The 14,875-nt window shown below is 38.8% G+C and overlaps 1 protein-coding gene across 2 annotated transcripts; it reads left to right on the top strand.

Annotated features, from left to right (window-relative positions):
- Nucleotides 1-1,131: 1,131 nt before the first annotated feature.
- Nucleotides 1,132-3,865, top strand: LOC107630696 (GDSL esterase/lipase At4g10955). 2 transcript variants are annotated; one of them, XM_016333900.3, is made up of 3 exons: nt 1,132-1,334; nt 2,153-2,253; nt 2,648-3,865. In XM_016333900.3, exons 2-3 carry the CDS (start codon nt 2,192-2,194, stop codon nt 3,663-3,665), a joined length of 1,080 nt encoding a protein of 359 aa, XP_016189386.1. In that variant the 5' UTR covers nt 1,132-1,334; nt 2,153-2,191; the 3' UTR covers nt 3,666-3,865. The 2 variants fall into 2 exon arrangements, with proteins under 2 accessions (XP_016189386.1, XP_016189387.1); XM_016333901.3 differs by lacking the exon at nt 1,132-1,334 and having other exon boundaries at nt 2,058-2,253.
- The last annotated feature ends 11,010 nt before the right edge of the window (nt 3,866-14,875 follow it).

Raw genomic sequence — 14,875 nt, 5'->3', positions numbered from 1 at the left:
ACTACAACACCTTCATCACACACCTGTGACCCAATCTGAGGAGAAAGCTGCCGTGGCGCGCCTGTTGCAGCCGAAGAGAACGTCGTCGTGACATGTCTGACCCAACTGAGGAGAACACCGTCGTCGCACATCTGAGAAGAGAGAGGGGTCGTGGTACTCTTGCATGCAGAAAGGGGGTTCGATAAAGAGAAATCAAAGAAAAAAGGGAGGCGGCACTGTGGATGGAGGTTCTGCCATTGACGATGTTACAGTTGGCCGGCGAAGAAAAAAGTATTTCTTTTTTTTTAAACATTTTTATTTTATTTTTCTTCTTTTTAGAAATTAGTTACTACTAAAATGATACTGTTTTATTTTTTTTAAATCTGCTTCTATTTTTTATGCAGGTTGAGATTGATTTACAAAAAATTCAGTTGATGGCTACTTCTACTTCTGATTTTTGCAGAAATAAATTTCAAATTTGATGAATGGATTTGTTGATTTTTTATGGTTGATGGCTTTTTTTATTTCTAGTTTTGCTAAAGTGAATTGAAATTGGATGAATGGATTTAAAAATTTTTATGTTTTGAGTATTTTTTTGTGTTTGATTAATTTGGTTTGGGTATGGATTATAAACTTATGAGTGAATTGGTCGAGGTCCGATCTTCTACCACCACCAATATCATTGATTTTGGTCTGATTTGTTGTAGGAATAGTTTTGGACTCCATGGCAAGAGTTGGTGCAAATTGAGTTATGAAAGGTTGAAAAAGTGAGTTGAGGTTGAATGTAAAGTAATTTAGGAATTTTATTAAAAAATTAACAAAAAAATTATGATTTAAATACTTTTGTCATACGGAACCCATCTTTCATGGGTATAACGTTAATTTCCTTAATTTATGGGTACTTTTGTCAACATTCGTAAATTTTACGGGTACTTTTGGTAGTTTTTCCTTCTATTTTCTCTTCTCTCATTTTCTTTCCTCTTATTTTCTTTCTTATATCAAAACAAAGCCTAATGAAATTAGATATTTTTAGTATTGAATCTACTTAGATTAAAATTATATGAATGTCTAGCCCATCTTTAAATTAAAAAGGGTGTCGATGGTGGCTGACAACTGTACGTGTAGCTTTAAAAGCATATATGCTTTGAAGCCGGGAATATGTGGACCTGTGGGGTGTGGCAGATCCCTGATCCCTCTTAAAGGGGGAGGAATTACACCATACGACGTCGCTCAACTAATCCAAACACCAAAACAACGTTCCTTTGGAAAGACGATACCAGAGGCCTAGATCTAAGTCATCTAACAATACAACTAATCTAAATCCAACCCTCTTACTCTCCCTCTCCATTTCTCAGGTAACTACTCTCTCCCTCTATTTTCACCCCTTTCTCATTCCGTTCCTCTTTTCATTTCCTTTTTATTTTAATTCTGGTATACGCAATTATAAATTCTATGTAAATCTCAAACCACAAACATAGCCAGTTGCACGATCTCTTATCTCGAATGCGCTTTTCATTCTGTTCCTGAATAGACACATGAATTCTCCGGCCTTATCGTTCTTCTTTTGTCTTTCCTGTTCATAAACAATTGATATGATTTCTTCTATTCAGATTTAATCAGCATACTTTGGATAAAGGAGGAGGAGGGTTGTTTTAGGTCTTTGACAACAGTCATAAAAACATAGTCGAACCCCATGACTTTGGATGTCAGTTTTATGTTTTGCAAGTCACGTTTAAATTAAATAAAACACTCCTTCGAGTAAATTTGCATGGCTAGATTCTCAGAGGCTTGTGTGGTTCGGTTTTCTTTCTGCTCTCTGAAAATTCGGGGAGTTAACCGTGAATATTGCTTTCCGTGATTGTCATCATGCTTCATTTGTCAGGAAGGGATTCGACGTTATTTTGTTTAGTTTATAAAATTTGTTGATTTATGAGAATAAGTACTAATTTGTGGAATTTGCTCGTATGGATTGTCACGAAAGCAGATTTTGGCAGTATGTTATGCAGGTGTACAGTATTGACTTTTGAGATGTTTACTGTTGTCGGAAACAACAGAAATAATTTTTTCATTTTAGCTGTAGATGTATTATGCATCGATGCACTGAATCCGATTGACTTTAAACTGATTCATGTCCTTCCCTCTTTTACCCTCTTTCTTTTGGCAATTTCCGAAGATACTGAGAAGGAAGGCAGCAGGGGTTGTATAGGGTGCAATGGATTTCGAGAGGGAAAATTTTGATCTCTCAGGACCCTTGCATTTGACTTGTGTCCAATGGTAAGATAAATTTTCCCGTGTTTTTCCTATAAGTTTTTGTAGTTAGATGATACGTTTCTATTTACTTCACTACTTCTGTACTTGGATTATTAGTTCTTTTAACCACCTCTAAATAGCAGACATGGATATCATATGCCTTAACTGTGCATAACAGTCTAAGTTCAAGAAAATATAATATGTTGCAAGTTGGCAACTAGTGAGTCTTGTGAGACATAAAATCGGATAATTCCTTTTGCCTATAAGGCTATAACTTTAATACAGAGGGAAACTGACGCTTCAATTTAAATTCTTTTGAGGATACCAGTTGATTGCTAAACGTTGTAGCCGAGAATTTTCATTTATTTCTCTTTTTGGAACTGGTTCGCTAATACACAATATCTACTCTTTGATTCAGGGATAACGCGCATCATCGAATGTCAGTTGCTGCTAGTTTGGTCCAAGCTGTTTACATTCTAGAAAGGGACCGGCAAGAAAAACGCAAAGATCAAAATGCTCTTGCACTGCCTTGGTGGGCATTCTTCCACTTTCAGTTGCTTCGTCCACTTGTAGATGATGTTGATTCTTCCATCTTTGGTGCAATCTTTGAGTTCAAACCTCCATTGTCTCCACGTAATGACACTTTATACCGAAGTCCACGTTATGTGATTGCCTTTCGTGGTACTCTAACCAAACAGCACTCGGTTTCACGTGACATTGAGCTGGATATCCACTTTATCCAACAAGGTCTTCATCAAACTTCTCGCTCTACCATAGCTCTGAATGCTGTTCGAAATATGGTAGCAACTGTAGGTGATTCGAATGTTTGGTTAGCTGGACACTCCTTAGGATCAGCAATGGCATTGCTTACTGGCAAAACCTTGGCTCAGACGGGCACGTTTGTTGAATCTTTTCTTTTCAACCCACCATTTGTATCTGCTCCAATAGAGAGAATTAAGGATGAGAGAGTGAAACATGGGATTCGATTTGCTGGCAGTGTGATAACAGCTGGACTCACCCTAGCCATGAAAGCCAAGCAGCAGCAGCAGGGCAAGCAGCCGCTGCAACAGGGCAAGCAGCCGCAGCAGCAGAAGGATCTGTGTGTTGCATCATTTGATGCTTTGGCTGCTTGGGTCCCAGGTTTATTTGTGAATCCATCGGACCATATATGCTCAGAGTATATTGGATACTTCGAGCACAGAAGAAAGATGGAGGAAATTGGAGCAGGATTCATTGAAAGGTTAGCCACTCAAAACTCGCTTGGTGGATTAGTGATGAGTGCGTTTGGGAAGGAATCTGAAGCCCTGCACCTCATTCCTTCGGCTTCTATGACAGTTAATGTTATTCCTGCACGTGATTTCCGAGAAGCCCATGGGATTCACCAATGGTGGCAACCCGATTTGCGCGTCGAACGCAAGCTCTACAAATACAAGTAGTTCCACGCTGTTTCTTCTGCATTTACATGCAAGGACAGATGAAATTCTTTTCGCATATGCGCAATGTTTAACTGTTCATTTGAACTTCTGTTTCGTAAATACATGTAGAGTGCTTGTGAACGAATTAGCAAATTATATAATTCAATTTAGTTACACTGTCTGGAATGTACATGAAATTAATTCAGTGGTTTTTTTAAAACTATTTTATCTTGAGTGCAAATCCATTCAATGGACAAAGGTACTTCCTTAGTTCCTTTTACATAGGCTCCTTAAATTTGTGGGAAGAAGAAACAAAACTGCTGAATAAACTGCTGAATCAAACAATTATCTCTAATTTATAAATATAATTATATTGTTGTGTATTTTCATATTTGGGTCAAATAGACTAACAATATATTATTTTAAGAGAAAATGAAACTATCATTTTTTTTCAAGACATTAAAATGACATCCCCCTTCTATTTAGAAATAGGACTCCCCTTCTTTACAAAGATTAAAATAATATATTTTTTAGTCTATTTAAATAAAAAGTTTAATTTTGATACACTTATAGTTTAAAATATTTTATATCATTATCTAATTGTATCCTTTCTTTTGGATACTATTAATGCGGTCAATATAAAATGTAGTTACTTTTGTTTATTTAACGTTACGTAATTGGATGAACGTGTAAAACTATTTTATACTAACGATACATTAAAATTAAATCCTTAACTAAAATACTCTTTCAATAATATAAATTAGTGAGAACTATTTGGTTAATTTAAATTATTATATGATATATATTATTTAATAAATTTTATTTATTTTTAATATTTTATCACATAATATAAAATAGTTTCAATTATTACAAAATATTTAATTTAAAGTTATATATTTCATAATTAATGATAAAATATTAAAAAATTATTACTTTATTATTATTATTATTATCAACCAAATAATTATTACTAATTTATAAATATAATTATGATCATTATTAAAAAGTATTTAGGTAAAATAAACTAAAAAATATATCATTTTAATTTTACAGACAAAAAGAATGCATATTTTAAAGAAAAATAATATTTAAACATCTCAAAGAAAAAAGAAGTGTTAATTTTTCAATATTTAATTCAATATGCCAAACGAAGCTAAAAACAAGCTCGAAATGAATTTCTTATGACGAAGAAGTTAACAAAATTCAACTAATCTAGAATCATCAATCATGATATTTGTTAATACTCTGACTCAATAAATAAAAGCCAGGCCCAATAAGATAAAAGGCCCACTAATAAAGTGGCCTTTTACGGTAAAGCCCAACCTCTTAAAGAGGCCAGATATCAACAAAGAGATCTAGCTCTACTCGATCTAACGAGTAACTGCCTCCTGATATTTCTCCGCTACATCTAGAAGGGAGATCTTAACGGACTCCTAAGATAAAAGGAATAGTTATCTATCAGAAAAAATAGAACTACTCCAACAAAGGTGGTTAGCAGCTCTACTATAAATACACTGGAACCCCCAGGTATAACTCACGTTCTAATATACTAAAAGCCTGTTTAAAGCCCTTGCTAACTTAAGCATCGGAGTCTTTTGCAGGTACTACCCCCACCTACTCACTAGGAACTCGGACAGGCAACACCTCGGCCCCAAAGAGGTCAGACGCCACCATATCCAGGGATTTAGACCTCATGTCTAGGCCCAAACTAACATTTCAGGTAACCCTTGGAATATTGGCGCCGTTGTTGGAGACCTGGAATTCGCCCCATGATAAATGGCGGATCACGAGCATGAGGATGGCCACAGGCATCTGAATATGAGCAAGAAGCTCAGCCAGAAGGCCAGAACCTCGTACTTCCTCCTCCACCACCACATAAGGCCCTCACGGGGAAGGGACCTCAGAAAATTCTCGACAAAGGAGAATCCATCCTGAGGTCCACCATCTCGAGGATGAGGACCGACCTCATACAACCGAGATCCTGGACCTGGTTTATGGCCAGGGGGATTGAATACAACAGCTCAAACACGAGGCTGAACGACAATGAAAAGTAGAACGGGAGTTGCGAAAAGAAGTAAGATGACGAAAGGAGCAAGAAGACAAGCTCCGGAAACTAGAAGCTGATCTACAAAGGAGGAATAATCGGGCGGAACGTGATGAAAGTCCCCTGGGAGGACAAGATCCTTTCACAGAAGAGATTATGAAGGCAAAAGTTTTTAGGAAATTTAAATCACCCGACATGGATCTCTACGATGGAACGTCCGACCCGAGCCACCATCTCAGTAACTTTAAAAGCAGAATGTATCTGGCCAACGTTTCTGACGCCACCTGTTGCAAAGCCTTCCTGACTACTTTGACTAAAGCGGCCATGAAGTGGTTTGATAACCTGCCACCCAGGTCTATAGCCTGCTTCGACGACTTGGCCAAAAAACTTTTGACCAGATTCTCCATCCAAAAGGATAAATGAAGCATGCCTGATGCGAGCGGAAATTGGCGAGTTAAGAATGATTATAGAATATGCGTTGCAAGTATAGTCTCAACCAACTAGAAATCCGCTTATCAATTTAGAAGGGTGTCACAGAAATTAAAATGAAAATACTGGGAGTATGAATCTCAGGTCGTCTCCCAACGAGTTGCAGAAAAGTGTGCTATTTTGTTAATCAGATGTTTTCAAAAAGGTTTGAGTTGAATGGCAGAAAATTAAATTAGAGAATTTATATAAATTTAAATAAAAGCCTTGATTGGGAGTTGATTAGCTGGAAGCCCTATTCTTGTTGCAGTACTCTCAAGATTAATTGATAATTGGGGGTTATTCTGTTTAGTTGTTCCTTACTAAGTAAGGGAAAGTTAAACAAGTGGGAATGCTGTTTTATCCACAAGTTCCAATCTGCTCTTGGGAGGATTGGTGTTAGTGACTAGAGAGCAATCCAACAATAAACCCAATTACAATCATTCTCTTGAGCATCCTAACTCAAGGGTTTCTTTCAATCAACTCTCCATCAAGTTGGGGAACTACTCGCTCATTGTAAATGCAAAATCCATAACATAAAAGAGGGAATTAAAGAAAGACATGATAAATAATGATCAAAAGATTAATTAAAAATAAAAATAATTCTTGTATTGATAAATGCTAAAATAATCCAATGGTAAAATTAAGTAAATTAAGGAACATGGAAGAGTAAGAGACAAGTAAAGAGAACGAACTAGAATGTCGAAGTCTTGATGAGGCAATAACTCTTCTCAATATCCCAATGCAAAAACAATGAAAAATAACGAATCCTAAAAACCATGAATGTGTAGAGAGAAAACCTAGAGGAGAGGAAAACTAGATCTAAAAACTAAAAACTATGTGGAATGAATGTTGTTGTTGGTTTCTACATGTTCTCTGGCTCTAGTATGCTTTTCTGGGCCAAAAACTGGGTCAAAATAAGGCCCGAAATCGCCCCCAGCGATTCTGCAGATTATGCAGATCGCGCATGTCACGCGGTCGCGTCATCTATGCGGCCGCATCATTCGGCTTTCTGCTTTGCCACGCGGTCGCGTCATCCATGTGGCCGCGTCACTCGTGCTATTTCATGCCGCGTGGTCGCGTCATCCATGCGTCCGCGTCACTGCGATTTCCTCTCTTTTGCGCGGACGCGTCATCCATGCGGCCGCGTCACTTCTCGCTGGTCATCTCCTCAATTCCTTGTGTTCCTCCCATTTTTGCAAGCTTCTTCTCCAATCTCCAACTCATTCATGCCCTATAAAGCCTGAAACACTTAACACACAGATCACGGCATCGAATGGAATAAAGGAGAAATAAAATACATAATTAAAAGTCTCTAGGAAGCAAGTTTTCAATCATGCAATAACTTTAGGAAGGAATTATAAATGCATGCTTATTTAATGAATAAGTGGGTAAAGATCATGATAAAACCACATAAATAAACACAATATAAACCATAAAATAGTGGTTTATCAACCTCCCCACACTTAAACATTAGCATGTCCTCATGCTTAGTTGAAGGAGATAAAATGAATAAGTAAGAACATGTAAAACCTATGAAATGCAATGCAACCTATATATATGAATGCAACTATATGATTTTTGTCCACTTGATCAAAAGTAAGTAAGCTCTTCAAAACAATTACAAATCAAACTCCACTAACTCAATTCTTATACAGTAAGAACAGATAAAAATGCAAGAAGATAGCTCATGAAAGCAGGGAACATAGAAATTCAAGCATGGAACCCTCACTGATGATGTATGTACACTCTAGTCTCTCTAGTGTATAGGGTCATCACTCTATCCTTCTCTAATCATGCTCTCTAATTTTTGTTCTTCTCCTAACCAATCAATAACATTTAATATACCAATGCAAACATCATGAGGTCTTTTCAAGGTTGTAATGGGGCCAAGGTAAGGCTAAGGATACATATATGGCTAAGTAAGCTTATAATTGAATCTTTAATTAACCCAAGCTTTAACATAACCTATATATATTCTATATAACTTTTAAAATTCATACCTAGCTACCCAGAAATCTCTTTCACATCCATACTCATGTATCAACCTTTTATTTTGATTTTATCATACATGCATTGATCTTTGAATGCTTGACTTAGCATTGGGGTAATTTTGTCCCCTTATTTATTTGTTGAATATTTTTGGATTTTTTTTATAAACATGGAAACATAAAAATAACATAGCTTATCAATGCACATAGAATTTTAATTCTTATAGTTTCACATGAGTAGGTATCCAAATTTCCATAATATTATCACGACTCATTCCCTTATTATCCTTTGTTTCCACAATTTCCCATACTAAAATAACACACACAGTTCTATCTTAAGCTAACCAAAGATTCAATTTGGGATATATAATTGTTTTTCCGCTTAAGGCTAGTAATGTGGTAAAATATAGAACAAATGGGATTTAAAGGATGAAAGTGGCTAACAAAGGTAATTGAAAGGGTAGGCTTAATTTGGATAAGTGAGCTAAACAAATAATGGCCTCAATCATATGCAAACATGTAAATATAATAAATATTGGACATATAGGATAAAACAAAATATAGATTATAATCATAGAGAAGTAAAAACACAAGAATAAAATAATTATGGTTAAATAATGTAACCATTCATAAAGGCTCAATTCTCACAGGTTGTGTGTTCTTTAGCTCAAAAATCATGTTCCAAATACAACTTCAAGCAAATTTAACATAAAAGTTTTAATTAAAATTAGTGAAATTTTGTTCCAAAGATAGGGTCTTAGAAGAAACTTATTGTCTTTTTAATCAAGCAGAACATGCATGCAACTAATCTATTACTATGCAATTTATCCTATTCTATAAAAGAAAAATCTAACTAAATATCCTAATTTATTGGTGCTAGGGAAGAGAAATTACCTCCGGAAGTCAGGTACTGACCGACCTCCCCACACTTAAGGCTTTGCACCGTCCTCGGTGCCATCTGTCAAGAACAAAGGTGGGCTAGTAGCAGTATCTCCACAGTCGGGACCATCATGGCTCCCTGTGCTGGTAAAGGAAGTGGAGTCTGGGGTGTCTGAGTCCTTGAATTTTCCCATGATCAGCTCCTTGAGGTATGTTAATCGGCGCTTGTTACAGCGTTCTCTCATCTTAGCTTTCTGTTTATGCCGATCCAACTTTTCAAGTATCTGATAGAGCAGTTGGGCTGTTGTAGGTGCTTGTGGTGTTGAAGAAGGAATATCTTCAACTGGTTCAGTGGGCTGGCTGATAGTGGCTGCTGGAAGTCTAAGGTACTTCCTGTTGGGGACATACTGATCATCCCGTGGAAGTATGGCTTTGGTGTCCCCAGCTCTGTAGGAGACTCCGGCTGCTGAGACAAGATCAGAGACCAGGGCGGGAAGAGGTAGGTTGCCTGCGATTTGTACGTGTCCCATGGCATTCCGGATGTGTCTTGGTAGATTCAGAGGTTGGTCTGTAAGGATGCACCATAGTAGAACGGCCATGTCCGCAGTGAAGGAGGACTCGTGAGTGCTCGAAAAGACGTAATGGGACATAATTTGTGCCCAGATGTGAGCCTCCAAGGTAAGTGATGAAGCCGAAATTCCCTTAGGGTGGGTACGATGGTATCCATAGATCCATCTGCTGCCAGGTAGTGCGATAACTCTGAGAACGGCGTCCTAGTCAAATTGATACAGCTGGCGCTTAAGTGCGGCTTTTTGAAAGGCATCCAATCCTTCTGGAATAGGGGGAAGACTTAGAACTTTTTGAATGGCCTCTTCTGTAATGGGGACTTGCTTCTGACGGACATAGACAGACTGCAGGGTCGGCAGGTGGAAGTTGGAGTAGAGCTCGACTACCCAAGAAAGATTGACCTGCCTTGGCTGTCTCTGTAGGAAACCCCATTGTCTTCGGGCAATTTGCGGCTCAACAAAGGTAGCAATATTGGGCGGGAGGAGAAGAAGGTATTCGTTGTTGTAACTCCTTTCAGCCAGGATGGGGAACATCTGCTCACAGTAGCGATTGGGGAATCGCCAGTGTCCTTTGCTGAGAAGGCTCTTTCTTTATCATCAACCTTTATGATCCTCTTAATTTTCTTTGTTGAGGGCTTTACCGCAGTTGAAGAGGGTTCTGCCACTAATGCTCTCTTTGTACCTCTTCTTGCTGGTTGTTTGGGAGTAGCTTTCTCTTTTCCTTTCTTGGTGGCCATCCTGAAAAAGGAAAGAGAAAGTAAATTAAATTTAAAGGGATAGAGCAAGGAAGAGGGTGGTGTAAGTGATAATCAATGCACAATAAAGAAGAATGACGTTAACACATGGTCTAGATTACATGTGAAAACTCATTAATGGAAAATAGCTAGTGCATATGATGACAAGTGAATGCAAGGTGTTTATTGGCATGCCGGCAAAGGGCATGAGTAGCATAGATCAAGCATCCAATGTCCAATTTAAATATATCATCACTCGTAACTAACTATCACGTGTGTATTAACAATTAAATTCAATGAATAAAATAGTAAAGAGAATTTGTGAAAAGCAAGCATTGAATAGTAGAGTAGAAAAGTGTAGAGAAGTTCATAATGCCATATGGGCTTTTTCACAAACACATAGCATGCATGTAGAAGAAGCTCTTGAAAATAAGAATTTGAACATACAAGTAATCCCTTAAAAAGCAATATATAATTGTCAAACAAATTTACAACACTCCACAAGCATATAATAATAAATAATGACTCACATAAATTGATAGCACCAAGTAAAAAGGAAAAAGAAAGAAAAAGAAAATATGAATAATGAAGGTAAAAAGAAAAGAAAAGAAGATAACATATAAAAATAATAGAAAAGTAAAAAGGGAAGGAGAATAAGAAGAACCTTGTTAATGGGGGTGAGAGAGAGTAAAAAGTGAGAAAGAAGGAAGAAGGGAAGGAGAAGAAATAAGGAGGGATAAGAGAAAATAGGATTTGGGAGAAAAAGATAAGATAATTTGGCAAATCAGGAAAACTGTGCGGCGCAAGCGACGCGGTCGCATGAGGCACGCGGTCGCGTGACTTGCGCTTAAACTCAATGACGCGATCGCGTCGGTCACGCGGTCCCGTGACCCGTTTTAGGCTAATGGCGCGAGGGTAGCCTCGCACTCGCACAACTCTCTGTTCAAAATCATAATAGTGCCAAATTTTAGGTGACACGATCGCATAGGGCATGCGATCGCGTGAGTGGTCAATTATTGGGATATGACATGATCACGTGAGGCACGCGATCGCGTGAGATGGACTGCACGTCCAGCGCTAGTCCAGCACCACTCTAGCACAACTTTCGGTTGTGCACCCTTGTTACGTCAAAATACAGGTCACGCGGCCGCGTGGGGCATGCGGTCGCGTGGGAGGCCATTATTCCCATATGACGCGGTCGCGTGGGACGATTTGTGCCATTGGCACACCTCCATCCCTGCTCCTGCGTAACTCTCTGTTCATATTATTATTGTCTCCCAGCTCGTTGCGACGCGGACGCGTCAATGAGGCGGTCGCGTCGCGTGATTTTTTTGGTTTTTTTAAATAAAGATATGTAAATGCAGATGCACAAAATGTACTAATGAAGATAAGAGTTATTGAATAAGAAAACTAAAAATAAAGAAAAAAACGATCATACCATGGTGGGTTGTCTCCCACCTAGCACTTTGCTTTAACGTCCGTAAGTTGGACGCTCCACTAGCTCAGTCTTCGGCTATGTGGGGATCTTCCAAGAGGAAGATCTCAAGCTAATTGTTTTTCTTCAGCTTCTCGCCATGGTACAGCTTTAAACGATGTCCATTAACCTTGATAGGTTCAGAGCTTGAAGGATGACTTAGGTGATAGACTCTGTACGGTTCGGACTTCTCTACTCTGTATGGACCTTCCCATCTTGATCTCAACTTGCCTGGCATGAGCCTTAGTCGAGATTTATAGAGGAGGACTAAGTCCCCAGGTTGGAACTCTTTCCTCTTGATGTGCTGATCATGTACAGCCTTCATCTTCTCCTTGTATAGTCTTGAGTTCTCATAGGCTTCTAGGAGAAGGCTTTCCAGTTCTTGCAGTTGCAACTTTCTTTCAGCTCCGGCTCTCTCAATTCCCATGTTGCATTCCTTTACTGCCCAAAAGGCTTTATGCTCTATTTCAACAGGGAGATGACAAGCTTTTCCATAAACTAAGCGGAAAGGACTCATCCCAATGGGTGTTTTGTATGCTGTTCTGTATGCCCAGAGTGCATCTTGTAGCCTGGTGCTCCAGTCTCTTCTATGAGGTTTGACTATCTTCTGTAAGATACGCTTTATCTCTCTATTTGACACCTTGGCTTGCCCATTAGTCTGAGGATGGTAGGCTGTTGCAACTTTATGAATTATCCCATGTTTCTTCATTAGTCCTGTTAGTCTCCTGTTACAAAAATGGGTGCCTTGATCGCTCACGATTGCTCGTGGTGATCCAAAGTGACAAATAATATGATTTCTCACAAAGGAAACAACAGTGTTAGCATCATCATTGCAGGTAGGAATTGCTTCTACCCATTTGGAAACATAATCCACAGCTAACAATATATAGAAATAACCATTAGAATTTGGAAATAGACCCATGAAGTCAATGTCCCAAACATAAAAAATTTCACAGAAAAGCATAATCTGTTGAGGCATCTCATCCCTCCTGGATATATTACCAAATTTCTGGCATGGGAAACAAGATTTACAAAATTTAGCAGCGTCCCTAAAAAGAGTAGGCCACCAGAATCCACAGTCTAAGATTTTTCTAGCAGTTCTTTGTGGGCCAAAATGTCCTCCACTCTCAGATGAGTGACAGGCCTCTAAGATGGACTGGAATTCTGATTGAGGCACACACCGTCTAATTATCTGGTCAGCGCCACATCTCCATAAATATGGGTCATCCCATATATAATATTTAGACTCGCTTTTCAGCTCGTCTCTTTGATGCTTAGAAAAGTTTGGAGGAAAAGTGCGGCTAACTAGATAATTAATTACAGGTGCATACCAAGGGACTATCTCAGATACTGCTTGCAGGTGATCAAATGGGAAATTATCAGCTATAGGAGTGGAGTCATCTGTAATGTGCTCAAGGCGACTCAAGTGGTCTGCCACTAAATTCTGGTTACCACTCCTATCCTTAATTTCTAAATCAAATTCTTATAATAGTAGTATCCAATGTATAAGCCTTGGTTTGGACTCCTTTTTAGATAATAAATACTTTAGAACTGTGTGGTCTGAATACACTACTACCTTCATACCAAGTAAACAGGCTCGGAATTTATCTAGAGCAAAAATAATAGCAAGAAGCTCTTTCTCAGTAGTAGTGTAATTCGACTGAGCGGCATCTAAAGTTTTAGACGCGTAAGCAATAACAAAAGGATCCTTACCTTCACGCTGAGCCAGTGCTGCTCCTACTGCATGGTTGGAAGCATCACACATTATTTCAAATGGTTGGCTCCAATCGGGTCTCTTACAATTAGGGTTTGAGTCAGTGCGGTTTTCAGCTTATCAAACGCTTGTTTGCAATTTTCACTGAACTCGAACTCAATATCTTTCTGCAGTAGTCTGGATAAGAGAAGTGCTACCTTACTGAAGTCCTTAATGAACCTCCTGTAAAAACCTGCATGGCCAAGGAAAGAACGGACCTCCCTCACAGAAGAGGGGTCAGGTAAACTAGAAATAACATCCACATTTGCTGGATCTATAGAAATGCCAGTGTTAGACACAACATGTCCTAGTACAATCCCTTGTTTAACCATAAAGTGACATTTTTCAAAATTTAATACCAGGTTTGTACTGACACATCTATCTAATACTCTAGATAATCCATCTAAGCAAAGGCTAAAGGAATCGCCATAAACACTGAAATCATCCATAAAACCTCCATACAGTCCTCAATAAGATCAGAGAAAAGACTCATCATGCACCTCTGGAAGGTAGCTGGCGCATTGCACAAGCCCAAGGGCATTCTCTTGTAAGCATAAGTCCCAAAAGAACATGTAAAAGTGGTCTTTTCCTGATCCTCAGGAGCTATATGAATCTGGAAATAACCTGTGTAACCATCTAGAAAACAATAATGCGATTTACCTGACAGGCAATCCAGCATTTGATCAATGAATGGAAGAGGATAGTGATCCTTACGGGCTGCTTGGTTGAGGCGTCTGTAATCAATGCAGACCCTCCAGGCGTTCTGAACTTTGGTTGTCAGGAGCTCTCCATGCTTATTCCTCACTGTAGTGACTCCAGACTTCTTTGGCACCACTTGTACTGGGCTTACCCATTCACTGTCTGAGATGGGATAGATGATATCTGCCTCTAGTAGTCTGGTCACTTCCTTTTTGACAACCTCTAGGATAGTAGGGTTCAGTCTTCTCTGGGGTTGACGGACAGGTCTTGCTCCCTCTTCTAAAAATATTCTATGCTCACAAACTTGAGGGCTGATGCCTACTATGTCTGCCAAACTCCAACCAATTGCCTTCTTGTGCCTCCTCAGCATACCAAGTAGCTGCTCTTCCTGTTGAGAAGTGAGTTCCTTTGCAATGATAACCGGAAACTTCTGTTCGTCTTCAAGGTAAGCATATTTGAGGTGTGGAGGAAGGGGTTTTAATTCTAACTTCTGATCATGTTCAGGCTCTGGGTTGTCTGGAGCTGGTAATAGTGGTAAGGCACTGTCATTGTCCTCTGAGAATGTCCCCACACTTGGACTTGTCCTGTGTGCTTCTCTTCAAATTCCTCCTGGTGAACTTCAGCCA

Source organism: Arachis ipaensis, chromosome B3, assembly GCF_059453495.1.
Source record: "Arachis ipaensis isolate K30076 ecotype BB chromosome B3, ASM5945349v1, whole genome shotgun sequence".
NCBI classification, from domain to species: Eukaryota; Viridiplantae; Streptophyta; class Magnoliopsida; order Fabales; family Fabaceae; genus Arachis; species Arachis ipaensis.
This window is presented reverse-complemented; position numbering and strand designations above follow the sequence as displayed.

Excerpts from the sequence above, each read along its gene's own strand:
- LOC107630696 (XM_016333900.3), top strand. The coding sequence starts at position 2,192 with ATGGATTTCGAGAGGGAAAATTTTGATCTCTCAGGACCCTTGCATTTG. Across the intron at positions 2,254-2,647 it reads CATTTGACTTGTGTCCAATG|GGATAACGCGCATCATCGAA; the intron begins GTAAGATAAATT and ends TCTTTGATTCAG.